The 15413-nt window shown below is 41.3% G+C and overlaps 1 protein-coding gene across 2 annotated transcripts in view; it reads right to left on the minus strand.

The window, feature by feature from the left end:
- MYH10 (myosin heavy chain 10) overlaps positions 1–15413 on the minus strand; it is a 110360-nt gene that overhangs the window by 84640 nt on the left and 10307 nt on the right. For both annotated transcript variants that reach the window (XM_074608179.1, XM_074608178.1), the window contains exon 3: positions 8879–9035. In XM_074608179.1, the coding sequence (XP_074464280.1) occupies positions 8879–9035 (157 nt within the window). The remainder of the gene's footprint in view (positions 1–8878; positions 9036–15413) is intronic.

The raw sequence follows: 15413 nt of genomic DNA on the forward strand, positions 1-15413 counted from the left end.
AATGTTTTGTAAGTTTATGGCAAAAGTGTCTCCTGGTTTGATCCCTTTTCCAGCTACTCCCCTTGCTCTCTACCCGATTTACAACCATTGCTGAACACTGAATTTACATTTCCACAGATGTAGGGCTTCTACTCAAGCCAACAACAGCTCCAACACTCCTGAAGTCCATTCCCCCCAGTACACCCCACACATGCCACTCCACAGCGACAGTCTCGTACGGTTTTTAACCCCCGGTACACCCCAAGATGCAGTTCTCCACACCGGGCTCACATTTTTGTTACCCTGGATAACAGCATAAGCCTAGCATCCCCTCACAACCTTCATCTCTCTTCCAGACAAGAAGTTTATAAATGAGAAGCATGAACACAAGCACACGTTCCACGGGGTTTTCAGCAGTACATCTGCCAAACCATAAAAGCAGAAAACAATGGACAAGATTGGTCAATCTTTAACCAGTTCTTTATGTGTACGAAGGCCTTTCGTTGTATTGCAGTTACTTAAGAGCCTCTGGTTAGGATCATTAGCAAATTACTTTTGGAAAGCCACACAGATCATATCAGACAGCCCTCCCTTGTGCATACAGATTCATTCACAGATCAATGCATTAGCGAGGCATGGCCTCTCTTTTAAAAAGCAGTATGGAATATTTATAAATTATATGCATTTGTATGTTCCTGCAAAGGCTAGTTTTATCCTTCAGAACAGTTTCTACCCAACGTGTTTGGCACAGATCACAAGCATGCTGGTCTTCATATTCCCAGACCTGAAACGGGATCTCAAAGTGATGGCACCCAGTAACTAACACCTGGGTGCTTTGGTACCAAGTGGTTTGTGCCAAACGCTCCCGTGCAGCACAGTTAGTCAGTCACCCATTCCATCTCTGAGCTTAAGAATTTGGTTCTTGCAGTTTGCTACCATCATTTTTCTATTTACTAATCCTTCAATTTGAGATTCCCTGTCACCTTCCTCCAAGGAACATTCCCAGCCTGAAAAATTCATAGAATCCCAGGTTGGAAGGGACCTCAGGAATCATAGAATGGTTTGGGTTAGAAGGGACCTTAAAGACCATCTAGTGCCACCCACCCGCCCTGGGCAGGGACACCTCCCACTAGACCAGGTTGCTCAAAGCCCCATCATCTTGTCCAGCCTTTCCTGGCGCAGGCACAGACAAGATGGCCCAGCACCCTGCCCAGCCCAATCTTAAAGGTGTCCAGTGATGGGAAATCCACAACTTTCCCAGGGAGATTATTCCAATGGCTGATTGTTCTCATTGCGAAAAACAATCCTCTTCTGTCCAATCGGAATCTCTCCAAGAGTAACTTGTACCCATTACCCCTTGTCAGACCTTCACAAGCTACTTCATAACAGATACCCATACAAAGAGGTAGTTGTATTTTATTCCTGCTTTTTCTTCTGACTTTTCCTTCTACACATCATCTGATGGCTTTACCGTCACTTGGAAAACACCCCAGAATAAAAAGTATTTTAACGTCCCAGAGGATTCAGAAAGCCATGAGCTTTTATTCACCCCGATTTATGAAACAGCAGGCCAGAGGTGCACAACACCTTGCAACGCTGAATCACTGGGGAAGATACACAATGTCTGTCAAGAGCATTTAAGCAGCCAAATCCCTGAAAGCATCAAGTGTGGACAGGTGAAAGGAAGCTAGAGATACACCGAGCTACAAATTGGTAATCACATTGGTGATGCAAGCCTTGGGTTACTGGAGACGCAGAGCAGACGACCACCAGCACCTCACCGCTTCTCTCCACTCACTAAGTGATAAAAATTGCTCCTACTTCTTGTCGCTTCCCTGCCAGAGTATAACAAAGACATTTCAGCGAAGAGGAAGGGGGAGGAAAAAGGAGCTACTGCAATTGCTATCAGTAGCAGTCAGAGCATAGCTGAACTCTGAGTTCAACATCCCAGAGGAATGCAGACAGGACTGACAAAAACCAGTTATTGTGCAAAACACACAAGACCCAGCAGTGCTGCTACGGAGCTACGTGCTGACAAGATTGGAATACATTTAAGTCTCTGTTGCACAAGCAATCATGCCTTGATGTATGTCATCTGAAGGCTAAAGCCAAGGAGAAGTGAATTATCCATTTCACAACTACCTAGAAAATAAAGGGAGTTTAATTTAAGCTAAAGCTTCAGAGTAGAAGCAGGTGCTGGCTGAGTAATATGCACAAAATGATTCATCTCATGAATGATTTCCTAAGTTGGATGCACTTAGTCGTGAATTCCTGTCCGTAGGCTAGCACAGTCACAATTCAATTATGAGGTCAGCTTGCATAGCAAGTTTTAAAATTAAAATCATCATCATTTGGTCAGAATATCAACTGAAAAGACCATGGAACGGGCTAATCTGCTGCCACACTTTCCTTCAGAAGTGGGGAGAAAACAGTCAAGACACCAAAGAAACTTCAGAATTCTCTCTTGTAACAATTGTCAGCCCTGTCTCATTTTTAAATACAAGAAAGTTGCTTCTTGAAGTGGTTGACTTAATTTTTTTTTGCGTAACTTCACATAACACTTCTAAGCAACTGAGGCTTAAGAAGAGTTGTTTACTGTAAATATCATTATGCTTAATTAAGTTTTTAACCTTGAGGTTTGAACACCAAGAAAGAGCAGGGATCCAAACACATTTTTTTACACAGAGAAAGACAAAGGTTAGCAATTATTGTCACAAGCACTAAAGTACTAAAAAAAAAAAAAAGGAGACATGGCAGTATACGATTACCTGGTTCTAGAAACTAAGTTCAACTGAGTTTGTTCAATAAGTAATCGCTACGGGTCTCATTCAGAGCTGGTCTAACAACGTGCAACGAATTAAATCATGAGAGTAACTTCCCAGTCCCTGAAACACACAGATTTAATACCAAGAGACAGAACGGAAGAGCAAGGGGAAGGAGATGAAATAGTGTGCAATAGGTTCAGCTGACAGAAGCGTTTCTCCTTTTACTTCAGATTCAAAAATAATGGAGGTGGAAAACTGTTTCAGCATGATGGATTTCGGTTTTTTCTACTTAATTTCTTACTTCTAGAATCTCTTCCTTTACATGGGAAATGGCCCTGACAGCCATGAAGAGCACTGCATACCACATTCCTATCAGCATACGATCCAATCCTGATGTGAATGTTATTGTCACTTAAGTATTTATACTCCACAGCAGCCCGATGGGACAAAGTGAAAACACAGAAATCACAGTGTAACACCGGAGAGACCTGTAAATCCTTCACACGGCATTTACCAAGCTGCTGGTTCTACTTAGACTGGCCATCCTGAACTTTGTAACCAGTTCAAAAGCTTTGGGGAATCTTTTGATACGTCAAGTAGTAAGGAAAATATCAAGAATATTAATTGCACATACAACAGGTTTTATATATTCCCCACGTAACAGAAAGTGCCAGTTATCAGTCCCAGGGTTTTTAGCCTCAGAGCAATTTTTTTTCATTGCTCTTCCACTTGAAGATTTAATAGACCTTTAAAGAAAAAAGCTGTCATACTTTAGTTTCAATTCTTTTCTTCCAAATCTTTAAGAGGGGGAGAGGAAAAAAAAAAAAACCACCACACACAAGAGACCCCCATGTCCCCAAAGGGAGGATTAAGTCAAGATTAACTAAAAATATAGATCAATATGACGTTTTTAAGGGATAAGTATTGCATCTGTAGGCAGTACTGGCTTCTCCAACAAGTGTTCACTTCACGTATTACGCTGTTTCCGATAAACCTTCTCTGCAACAGGATTAAAGGCAGGTCCTAAAATATCAGTGCTAATTTAGTGCTCATCAAGATGTCCTCAGGGAAACAGGATAAAAAGGAGAGACTAAGCATAATTATACAAGAGTAATATTAGTAGGCAAGCTGGTCTTTGGCAACAAAAAGTAAACAAGTTTTCCTTAATATTTCCTCCAAAGCACTTTTAAGAGGCAAAGAATAAAGAGACATAATAAAACAATGTCCTACTTCCTCTAGAAATACAGTGGGAGAATAGGAAGGGAGGGGGGGAGAAGAGAAAGCCAAGTATCATAAAAGCACTAGAGAAAAAATTGTGTTAGTGTGGCTTTCACACAATCAAGTCTCCCTCGCTGGTAAAATAAAGATAGTCACAGATGAACTATTAGACTTACAGAATTAGTTTTCTTAAAGAAAATCCTAGTCCCCATCAAAGCATTTTCTTCTCACTGCCTATAACTTTTAGCAGTAGAGAAGAGCACTAGCGAGTCTCGCAAATTGTATTACCAAACAGAATTAAGGTCAATGTTGTCACAGGGATTAGGATACCAATTCCTTACGACCATGTCAACTGTCCAGCAGCCGTGAAAAGCTCAGTCTAGCTACCTTTTGTGAAGCACGTCAGCTCCAACCCTATGCACTCACGCACTTCATTTCTGTCTGGGGCTGAACAATTTCCATATGCCCAGAAGCCCCTGGGTTACGGGCACCGACTGCTTCAGCATGACATTAGGAAAATGAAGAGAAAGCACAGGAGAAATCCACTAAGTCACCCGTGAAGTAACACTTACCCTACTGCCACACTACTTTGAAAAATAATTACTAGGGGAGAGAGAGGAAATCCAGTATATAAAGCTGAATTGCATGTTATTATCTTCTGAGGTCAAGGCACTAGGTAATGAGTCTTTTCCTGAAGAGAAATCCTGACTGTCACAGCCAGAACACACCCAAAGTCTTGCTTGTTTTTAATAACACGGTGTTCACACTCAATCTTTACGGAGTCTTGCAGAAAAGGCGACGCTTAGGAGATGCAGCGATTAACGAGGTTTGTTTTTCCTCGCAAAACTCGCCTCAAATCCCCAGTGCCCACAGCTGCCCCACCGCTGAACTGTTCCGCTGCAACACTCGGCCATTAAAAACAATTCTGCACCTCCCTCTTTCCTCTCTCGGCTTACACTAATTCAGTGCGTCTCTCCAGAGAATACCATTCCCTCTCCAAAGGGGCAAACTGGGCTTCTTGAACATACTCGCAGTTTTACGGCCCCTTTGTCCTCCACATTTTACAAGCACTGAAATAGATTTCCAGCCCCTTCTCCTCCCCACCACGGGGCAGGATGAGAGCCGACCTGTGGGGCTGCGGGGCCAAAGGGCCTCTGGAACAGGCAATTCTTCGAGGGGACACGCAGTTTGATGACTGGCAGCTCGCGACGGTGCCATATAACCGCTTCCCAACAGAGCGCACACTGAAGCGCGGTGCTGCTCCCTTTGGAGCGCCGGTTTAACCAAATGGAGCATTTCCAGCAACATTTAAGACAAGGAATAACTATTGACATGCACGTCACTTGTTTCTGCTGACTGAAAACCTTTTGCTCTCATAATCTACAATAGAAAATCTATGTTTTGTTGTTTAAGCATAAATATTATTTTAAGCATACATACCTTTAGATTAGCAGAACTTGATCTCTAATCATGCGTGTCCTCAATTAAAGCATGAGCTTTAAAATACTGAGGAACAGTTTACTCCATGTACCCAATTACCAGCACAGAGAAAAATTGTGTTTTAAGACATCAGGCTGTTCAGAGTCACAGCTCAGGTCCAGGTACCCTGTTAATTGGCATAAGCACGTCTCACAAACACCTAGAACATTAGTAGTTTGGGATTAGCTACAAAGAAAGAAAATATGATTATACTGAATAAAATACCACTGAACAGGCCAGAAAAATGCAGCCAACCACTTTCATTGACCCAAACTAGCAGCAAAGATACTTCTACAAGGGTATGGTCATATTATCCGGAGGAATTGTATTCCTATGGCTTCAATTTCAGGTTTAAATCCTAATAGTTAAACTCAAATTGTCAAATACTGGAAATACAAAAGTCATTCATATCAAGTTAACTCTATGAACAAGCTATAATAGTAATAGCAGGACTTGCAAAAACATTGGAAAAAACTAACATCCCCTAACCCGCACCCTCTACCAACTATGTGCACACACACTGACACGATCTCTAGAAGAAGTTTTCCAGCTATAAATGTGTGTTAGTAACTTATCAGCAAAAGCATCTTGGTCAAAGATTACGCAGCAAATAAATGCTATCAGCGACCTCTGATGACTTCCTCCAAAGCGTTGTGATCAATACAGCTAGTTCTTGGTTAGAGACTCGTGTCTACTAACCAGAAGTTTCTGATACACGTTTTCAGTTTCATTATTTAAAGACTAAAGTCTGGCAAAACATAAGGCAGAGTCAGAAGATGAAGGACGCTTTGTGCATTATGTTCAATGCTTGGCTGGCAAGGAAACCCTAGCTCTCCCTGCCCAATTCTAGGTACGCTCAGTAGTCGACCTTGCGTTGTCACTGCTAACCAGAAAATAAGCTGAATGTTGTAACAATCTCCTACTGTTGAGACAAGTGTTATTTGATGCTCTAATGACTAGAAAGCCTTAGTTGTTGTAATTGCAAGTTTTATTTATATGGAGACTTAAATTCAGTCCCTGAAGTGCCTCTGCATCAGGTCCCATCTACAGGCTGTGGAGGCAGAGAGGGACCAGCCCTGAGCAGTGTTGGTGCCCGCTTTACACGAATGCTCACTAGTCATTCTCAACAGGACTGATCACTCTTTCACAAGGCTATGTAAAGGCAGGGTGATTGTATAAAATCACTACTACAAACAGCAGCAAGCCTCATACTTCACGCAAGCCTATCTCCAAGCCTGCATATCGCCTCCCTCCTAAAGGAAGCAATGTCTGCAAAGAGTTTCGTAAGTGCGTTATAAACTCAGACGCGGCACGGTTTGTCTCTTCCTCTGATCCAACCCAATCAGGCAAGAACAGTTTGCTTAGTAAAATATTTGCCAAGCACAAAACTGCTAATGCTTGTTCTAGAGTTTGTACTTATCCTTGGCAATGCAGTTGTGGAGGCAAGCCATCAATGTAAAGTTCACTGCCTGACTGCAATTACTCCCTAAATACACAGGGAGTAGCTCTGTGCAGGTGAAGGGCACTAGAAGCGTAGATTTAGTTAACCTTGAAGTTATTCCCTAATAATTTGATCCTGTTGCACACTTTTCATCTATTCTTATTCCAATCTATGGCTTCGTTCTTTCAAGTGAAAAGAATTCAGACAATCAAAATCAAAAAGAAAGCAAGCACAGAAAGACACAAGCAAAGATTTGATACAAAATATGAACCTATATATATATAAAGTATAGAAAGAAAACAAGACTGTAAACAAATGTCACATGAATTATTTTTTTTTTCTCATTTCATCTTCCAAAAATAGTAAAACTTGTACTTGTAGCAAGATCTCCAGAGATAGAAATCAGTATTACCGTGGTACGTGACCAAAAATATAGAGCACCTGCATGCGATAACTACTGACATTGACTTACTTTATTAGAGGACATTGGTCTCAAGAACTTTTCAGAAGTTCTTGAAACAATTTCAAAAGATATTGTGCTTTTAGAGTGGGAAGCCCTTATCCACAAACCACTTGAGACTGCTAGGAATAAACTCCTTAAAATAACTTGAGAGTTTGCTCTATTCTTCTACATACACTTGTTGTTAAGGGTCCCCTGATCTGAGCCGTTGGAGGCCGTTGTTCTGGTCAAGATGCCATAGGGTTTTTTTCTTTTATTAAAAAAAAAAAGTGAAAACAGAGCCCCAAATATCCATTGAGAAGTGTGATGACTCTTGGTGACCCCAATTTGCTGCTCTTCCATTGCTTGCCCCTGCATCACCCTGCTCTGTGACAACAGCGTGGTTTCTCCTGGGGTGAAAGAGCACTCGGCCATCCAGCAACCTGGAGTTTATTATTAAGCAGCCCTAGAGACAAAGGCACGACTGAAGAAACGCTTACAGTGATTTATTTCAAGACAGGAAATGTCTTTTTTCAAAAAGATTTACATTTAAATGGTTGGTTAACCTGGTGGCAGAGTGTTTTCCTAGTTTGTGTGAAGTAGGTCAAATAGCTTTTAACCCACTTCCAGCACAGCTAGACCAGGTCTATAGCAGAAAACACGGGAAATTTTTCAGACCTGTCTCTTTATTACACGCTTTTTTAGATACAACTTTTTTTAGATGCCGGTGTGTCCAGACCAGTAAAACAGCCACCTAAATACGAACCAAAATTGGACAGTATGAGCTGCGTTTCTAACGTACTACGTCCAAAGTGCAGTTTTACAAGTTGAACACCATACGTTTATTTCAACACATTTATATAATGTCAAATTCACAGTTTTCATATTTGTCCAGCACAGCCTTAAAGCCAAAATTCAAAGCACGTGCCCACCATAAACTTACTCTGTGTTCTACTGCAGACATGACCTATACCAGTTTGGAGGAAAAAAAAAAATAAATCTAAAAAAAAAATCTTCAAGGTTCAGTATTTCCCTGACCCCTTTTTGAACTCGCACACGCTATTGTTTCATTGTCACATCAGATTATTTGTCAGCTGCCAAAACACCAACATTTTGATAGAATTAGAGAGACAAGTCCTTAACATACTTTAGCGTTCCCTTTTCAATCCCACTTTTTCATTCTTACTGCATTCAAAGCCAGCGCACTAATGTCTTTTGACATGAATTTTATCTCTTTTTTTTTTTTAAAGAGGAAAGTGTTTCTAGTATAACTTTCAGCACCAGCAGCTGGCACAGAACACATCCTATTAGCGTTATTTTGCTTCTGTGCCTCAGTAAGTCAGACGAGTATGCCAACAGGGGTCAATCTCCAAGTTATTATATTCTGCAAGTTTAAGGTTCTAGATAAGAAAGCTTTTTCCCCCCTCCTTTAAGTATTAGATAAAATTCTGATTGTGTTAGAAATTACCATAAAGCTGGATAACGAAGCTCCTGAGTTTTAGGTACATTACAAAGAGTTGTCAACTAACTGTTCAGTAACACTTAACTAATTCTTACCTTGTAGCATGCATCTATACGCAGATTCAGATATTGCATAAATGTGCGGTGGCATTTCATGGCGCTTCTTCCCTCTGTACATCTCGATAATGTTTTCTGAGTAAATCGGGAGGTTCTTGTAAGGATTTATAACTACGCAGAACAGCCCTGAATAGGTCTTAAAAGAAAAAAAAAAAAAAACACAAATGAGAAACATTTCTGTTAGTAAAGAGTACTGAAACAGAACCATAAAGAGCAGAAAACTTTTTTCACAGGTCCTATATATTTATCTTAGAACAAAAGTAAGGTCCATTTTGTTGAGCAACTCAAAGTACATGCTATATTCCAATTAGTGGTGTCTAGTTCTCTTAAAAGGCTCTTTAATTACCTGCATACAAAGTAATTTAAAGATAATAAACATGAGTAAATATGAAGTAGAGCATCTGATCTTTTTCCCCACAGATATTTAAGTCTCTCTTCCATTTGCCAAGTTACAGGATTTAGGATATCTTTTGATGTTCAACTCCTTCAGTAAGATGTGCATTCAAAGTTATTTTCTCATTTTTGAAGGAACTATAATAACCTCAATTAGTCCAGTAACTAATTTGGAAAAAGCCCATTTCCAGCCACCGTTATTTCTGCTATCCTACGGTTTTTTCCATATTTGTATGTCTTTCCTGCTCATCAGCCTTTCTCAATCCCAAAGTAGTCTCCTCCTGGAGAGGTCATTCCCTGCCCAGCTGATGGGCAGCCTGGCAGCAGGCACCGCAGACGACATTCCACACTCTGCTTTTAGAGTTGACGCTGAACAGAAGTTACCAGGACTACTACACCATCAAGAGACTGAAGAACAAATGTTATGTTGCTTATTTCATTGACTCTTATTGAGACACTTCCATTTAGTCAAAAAACGCCTTGAGTTTTACAAAATTGAGCACACATTGCAAACGATACATACAGGTCCACACTTCCCTGAGAATTAAGTATCAAAGACTACTTTAGAACAGTTCAGTCTCTGTTCCATAGGAGTTATTTGTGAGGAAGTTATCATGTCATATACATGAAATCCCGGAGAAAATATAATAAATATACATTCAGCCTGAAGAAAAGGAGGCTGAGGGGAGACCTTATTTCTCTCTACAACTCCTTGAAAGGAGGTTGTAAAGAGGTGGGGATCAGTCTCTCCTCCCAAGGAACAGGCGATAGGACAAGAGTAAACAGCCTCAAGTTGTACCAGGGAAGGTTTAGGATGGATATTAGGAAAGATTTTTTTACACTGAAAGGGTTAAGCATTGGAACAGGCTGCCCAGGGAAGTGGTTCAGGCACCATCCCTGGAGGCGTTAAAGATGGGTAGATGCGGTGCTTAGAGATATGGTTTAGTGATGGTTTTTGTCAGAGTTCGGTTGATGGTTTGACTCGATCTGAAAGGTCTCTTCAAACCCAGGCAATTCTGTTATTCTGTGAAAGAAAGATGCATACAGTCAGCCACTCACACTGTGTTATCTGGGAGGGACAGATGAACGCAGTCTGGCTGTACGGTCCTTAGGAGGGATGAGAGGTTAAACTCAGGCAGTTTTGCACCATGCAAAAGCCAGAGCTCATCCGTGGTGTTTCCCCTCAACCAAGGCATCCGGGTGGCTCTTGCCTTCTCAGAATCAACTGGAGCTGATGGGTTTTAAGAAAGCAAAATCTCTCTATTCACCTTTATTTCACTGTGTGCTTTGAACACTTATTCTTTTCGGTCACTAATATTATTCACATCTTTACTAGCATAGGAACATTAGCAAGCGAGACACGTTTTGATGGAAACGCAGTATCTTTCTGAATGTCAGGAAAACTGGGTTTCTTACCTTTGCAGGCTGAGAGGAGAGAAAGAATGGAGACAGAAAGCAGACAGCATTAACAGCTGTTGAGGGCCTACATTATTAAGTAGATAACTCATGATTCTTATAACATTCGTTGATTTAAAAAAAAATTTCTGCTACATTTGTATGAACAAAGTAGCTGAAATTCCTGATCTGTCTTTTTTTTTTAATTATATAAAAGATTCTATTTGAAGAAAAAGGTGTCCTGTTCTTTCTACACCTACAAGGGATGCTGGAAAGACAGAGAGAAGGTGATCTCTGAATTGAGTCAGCAGCACCATCAGTAAAGAAAGAGAACCTGGTTTTATGCCAGATGTCCTGACATAAGGACATCTTATGTCCTTACAGGAAAATATTCAGGTCCGATCTGCCGGATGATAAGCACCTGCAGTGCCTTACTCAGCCAGACATCCTTGGTAATAAGGTATTTATTTCTCAAGAGAAAGGAAACAGATGTTATCAGGTCAACTGACCCAAGCATAAAGAACAACTTATCAGTCATTAACTCAATGTAAACGCGAGTCTGTTGGCGAGTGGGCAGTTCCTCCCAGCCTCATGTTCCTACCACTGTCCCTCTTGCCAGCACCGGTGCCCTTGCAGTAACTTATCCAGCTGGATACTACTCAAAATAAATTTCAAAAAGAATTGGTTGGTAATAGAATCGATTCCCTGACCAAGCTCCTTCATGGCCGCCAGTGATACTGTAGGGGACAGGGAAGGCAGGACAATTATTTTAATAGCATGGTCCAAATGACCAAGGAACCAATTAGCTGATAAATACTGGATCTACATTCCTACCACCCATCTTCCCTGTTGTGCTCAACTGGGTCACCCCATTCATCTACAATTACTATGGGTGACACGAAGGCATCAAGAATTACCACAAGCCTGATTTCCATTCTAGCCTTCATATAAGGATAACCAGAAGAAAGGCACACATCCACCAAGCCCATCATACGATCACCAGCTCAGAATCACTGAACAGCACCTCTGCCGTGTTTCTCCTCCACAGCCACATCTAATGGAAAAAAAAAAGACTTGTTTATTGCTGACTGCAGAGGAAATCTGGTCATGAGCAGAATTCACACAGCCAAAGTCCATTTCCAAATCTGTCCAAACACCCTCTGACCAGTGCAAGGGCAGGAACATCTGCTTAAGCCAGCAGATCCCTTTCCTCCAGAATGATTCTGGACTCTCTCATCCAGCAGCACTTCTGAGCCTTGGTCTGATTTTTACCCACCAGCCTCAGAGACGTGCAGTTTACCTCCACGGGCTGCTGTTCTGCATCTTACTGCAGACGGGAACTCTCTAAACAGTGATGGATGGTTACGCTGTAAGGTCCTGCTGTAGGTACTATCTGCTCTCTTTCAAGTGCAACACCTCTATTTCTCTGCAAATTCATGTAAAGCTTTTATCAGTTGTTTTGGTCACAAAGGAGAGTTGTTGGTTTTTTTCCCCCAGTATCACTGACCTTCCCCAGACATGAATAAACTGATCTAGTAAGTTAAAAAAAACCAAAACAATCCAACACACAACACAAAGTTAAGTGCTAGGATAAGAACAGCTACTTGAAGATTATCCTTCCTTCCTATCCCCTTCCTTTTGTTTATTTCCCCAACACAGACATGGAGCAAATGTTATCACTATTTAGCTACACAAAGAATTAATAATTTATAAAAACAAACGTAACAATCCTTCAGACCTCTAGTGATGATACCTAACCTGGAAGCCTTTCTAGACTATTTCCAATGCAGTACTTGGATAGATCAGTGAACCCGGAATGCTCAGAATAAGCAGAGTCCAGCTAGATGCTGATGTAACTCAGCCAATCTAGACAGAGACCCACAGAAGCCCTGAGTACGTGAAAAGGGTATTTAAGAGGCTTTATATTGAACAGGGCCAAAACTGAAGTTATGAAGCACAAAATTCTATAGTTTCACCAGTGCTGGCGTTCATTTATTTGAAATTAAATCTAAAGGATAGGATTTTATCCTCAACCATTAAGTCTGCGTCATGACATAGCTCTTCACATACAGCACCTTGAACTCCAACATCTTGTTTTCCTGCACATTTGTCACTCAGTTCACTCTCCTGCCATTTTCCTGCAGAACTCAAAAAAAAAATTAAAAAAAAAAAAAAATCACACTTTCTTCAAAACATCACCACGCTGTAAAGCCTTAATTTATTCAAGGGAAGATGGAACCAAGTTCTCCCACAACACTCCCAAATTTCCTGACCATCGTCTATTGCAGAAAACAAAATATGAACATACTGGTGGGTTGTTTTCATGGCTTGGTAGGCATATAAATACAGAAGGGATGCTTTTATTGAGTCAAAGTTAATTGGGAGGGAGGTGAGTGGTACATAAACTTTATACAGCTATTTCATAACTGCAAGTCTCACACTACAAGTATATTACTATATCTAAGACAGCAGATTAGAGGTATGGGCTTTCTGCGTGCAAACTGAAGAAATTAAAAGTAGGCTGAGATTGTTTTACACACCTTTAAAAGGTTCTTGGTGACTAGTCATAGAAAGAATTAACAGGAATACTTACACACCTGCCTTACAAATGGACACCCTACTTAATAAATACTGCACATAACTGTCACAGACGCCCAGAGCTTCCAGACACACAGAAGAGGCAGAGTGATGCCCTGTGCCTCCTCTCTGTTCTGCAGTACATGGACTCTGCCAAAACCCTCAGCTCTGAATTACAGTTAGGATGGAGCACTGAAGAGCTACAGTAATTAGCCAGCCTGTATGAAGAACCAGATTTCATTAATTTTTCAGCTGACAGAGGTAGATTCGTCTATTAAAAACTTAAAGGCAAGTAAAGATGCTTATTCACCTTGAGATCATGGGATCAGCTGCCAACAAGCTACTTGCTTGAAACACACATTTCTGCCTTGCTGAGGAACAGGATATAGACAATATCAACCAACAGCAATAAGATATGTTGGAATGCACACTCTCTAGGCAAGGCTCCAGACACAAATAGTAAAGCAGTGCTCCGACAGAGGTTTGTTATACAAACTCTCCTTCAGGACACTAATTGCAGAGTTTGAATGTTTCCAGATGCTTACAAACCTTTATCCAGTAGTACATCATTTAGTAATTTGGATTTTGGTAAGCCATCCCAGACTGCAGAGTTCAGGTTCCTGGCACTGGCCTATTTGAAAACTACGTTATATTCCTAGCAGTAAGCAACCTGAGAAAGAAATATATGGAAGTGAACTACCGGCAAATAGAGTGCCTTATTTCCAGGTGAAAGCACATGGGAATTTAAGCTCTAAATTTGGAGTGTGGGCTCCACAGCAAGAAAGGTTTTCATGGTCTGTCTTCCCTTAAAATCATATCAAACCTTCACTGTGTATACACATATGCTGGTATTAGTGTCAAAAGCCTTGTACGGTTCCTTAGATTAATAGCTCAGCTTTACAGTTCCTGCATCAAGGAATACACTGTTATGACTGTTAGGTTGGTTCCTCCTGCTGCAACATCAAGAGGGCTCTTTAAAACATCACTTCAGAGCACATTAGGAAGATGCAGGTAAATTTTTGGAATTTGTAACTATCAGTTTGCATCACCTTAGTACCCAGGATCAACATTTATCTCCAGTTCTTCAAATATAGAAAGTGACAGATTTACTCTATTACTACATAAATAATTAAGCTGAAGTATCCAGACATCTCCTATTATTACCTGAAATATAAACCAGCAGTTTCTAGCCTAGAAAGCAATACATGTTTTAAGAAGCACCCATATAATAATGGAGTAGAGCACATTCTCCAGATTGATAAATTGCATCATCAAAGCATTTTCTTGTCTGGTTTCACTTCCTGAGGTTACAGACCCACCTTCCACACTCCAAAACCTATTAAGTCCTCCGAGCTTGATGTCACTCTCTCATGTACTAGCTTTTCCCCCTAAATGAAGCAGTTATCCAATCCTGAATTCTAGCCTTGAAGGAGGGCAGGCACCTCTTCAGGCTCAGAGGGAGCAAAGGGAGGCCGTGGCCCATGGTAGGACACACAATCTTTGCTCTGCACAGCAGCTAATCCCCAGTTACCGCCCACCTCCTCTCCAGGCAGAGGGGCCACGCAGCAGCCCCCGCACCACCAACCCAAGAAACCCAGAAATTATCCCAGACATCTCTATACAAGCCCAAACTGCTAGATAAAAAAAATCCACTATGTCCTTTTGGTACCCAGGAAGTTGGAGTCAAGGGTGCCATCAAGGGTGAGGAACCTCGTGTGGAATACTGGGAAGCTTGGCTGTGGCAGAGGGTGGGGGACAAGAGCCACTGACTGTTATTCAGGGCAATTGAAGAGTAAAATCCGTGCACGAGCACAACACATACCTTCTATTAAAGAAAAAGCACAGCCCAGACTTTAGAAGACTTGCCTATGGATGGTCTCTACCACTAACACTGAAGACGAGAGGCTCACCAGTACTGTATTTTCACATTTATAGCCTTCAGGTTATGTGTTTAAAGACAGAAAAACCCAACATGGTATCAGCAGTTCAGGTTATTCTCCTGCTCAGTCAGCTCACCACCTCCCCGAGACAGACAGGCTCAGTGTCACAGCCACTCAGACAGCATGACTGCTTCAGCCACAGCAACTGCTAACACATAAAACACGATCTTACGTTGCACCAGGGCCAGAAGAGTATTCATATCCCTTCA

This window comes from Larus michahellis, chromosome 14 (genome assembly GCF_964199755.1).
Source record: "Larus michahellis chromosome 14, bLarMic1.1, whole genome shotgun sequence".
In the NCBI taxonomy this organism is placed as follows: domain Eukaryota; kingdom Metazoa; phylum Chordata; class Aves; order Charadriiformes; family Laridae; genus Larus; species Larus michahellis.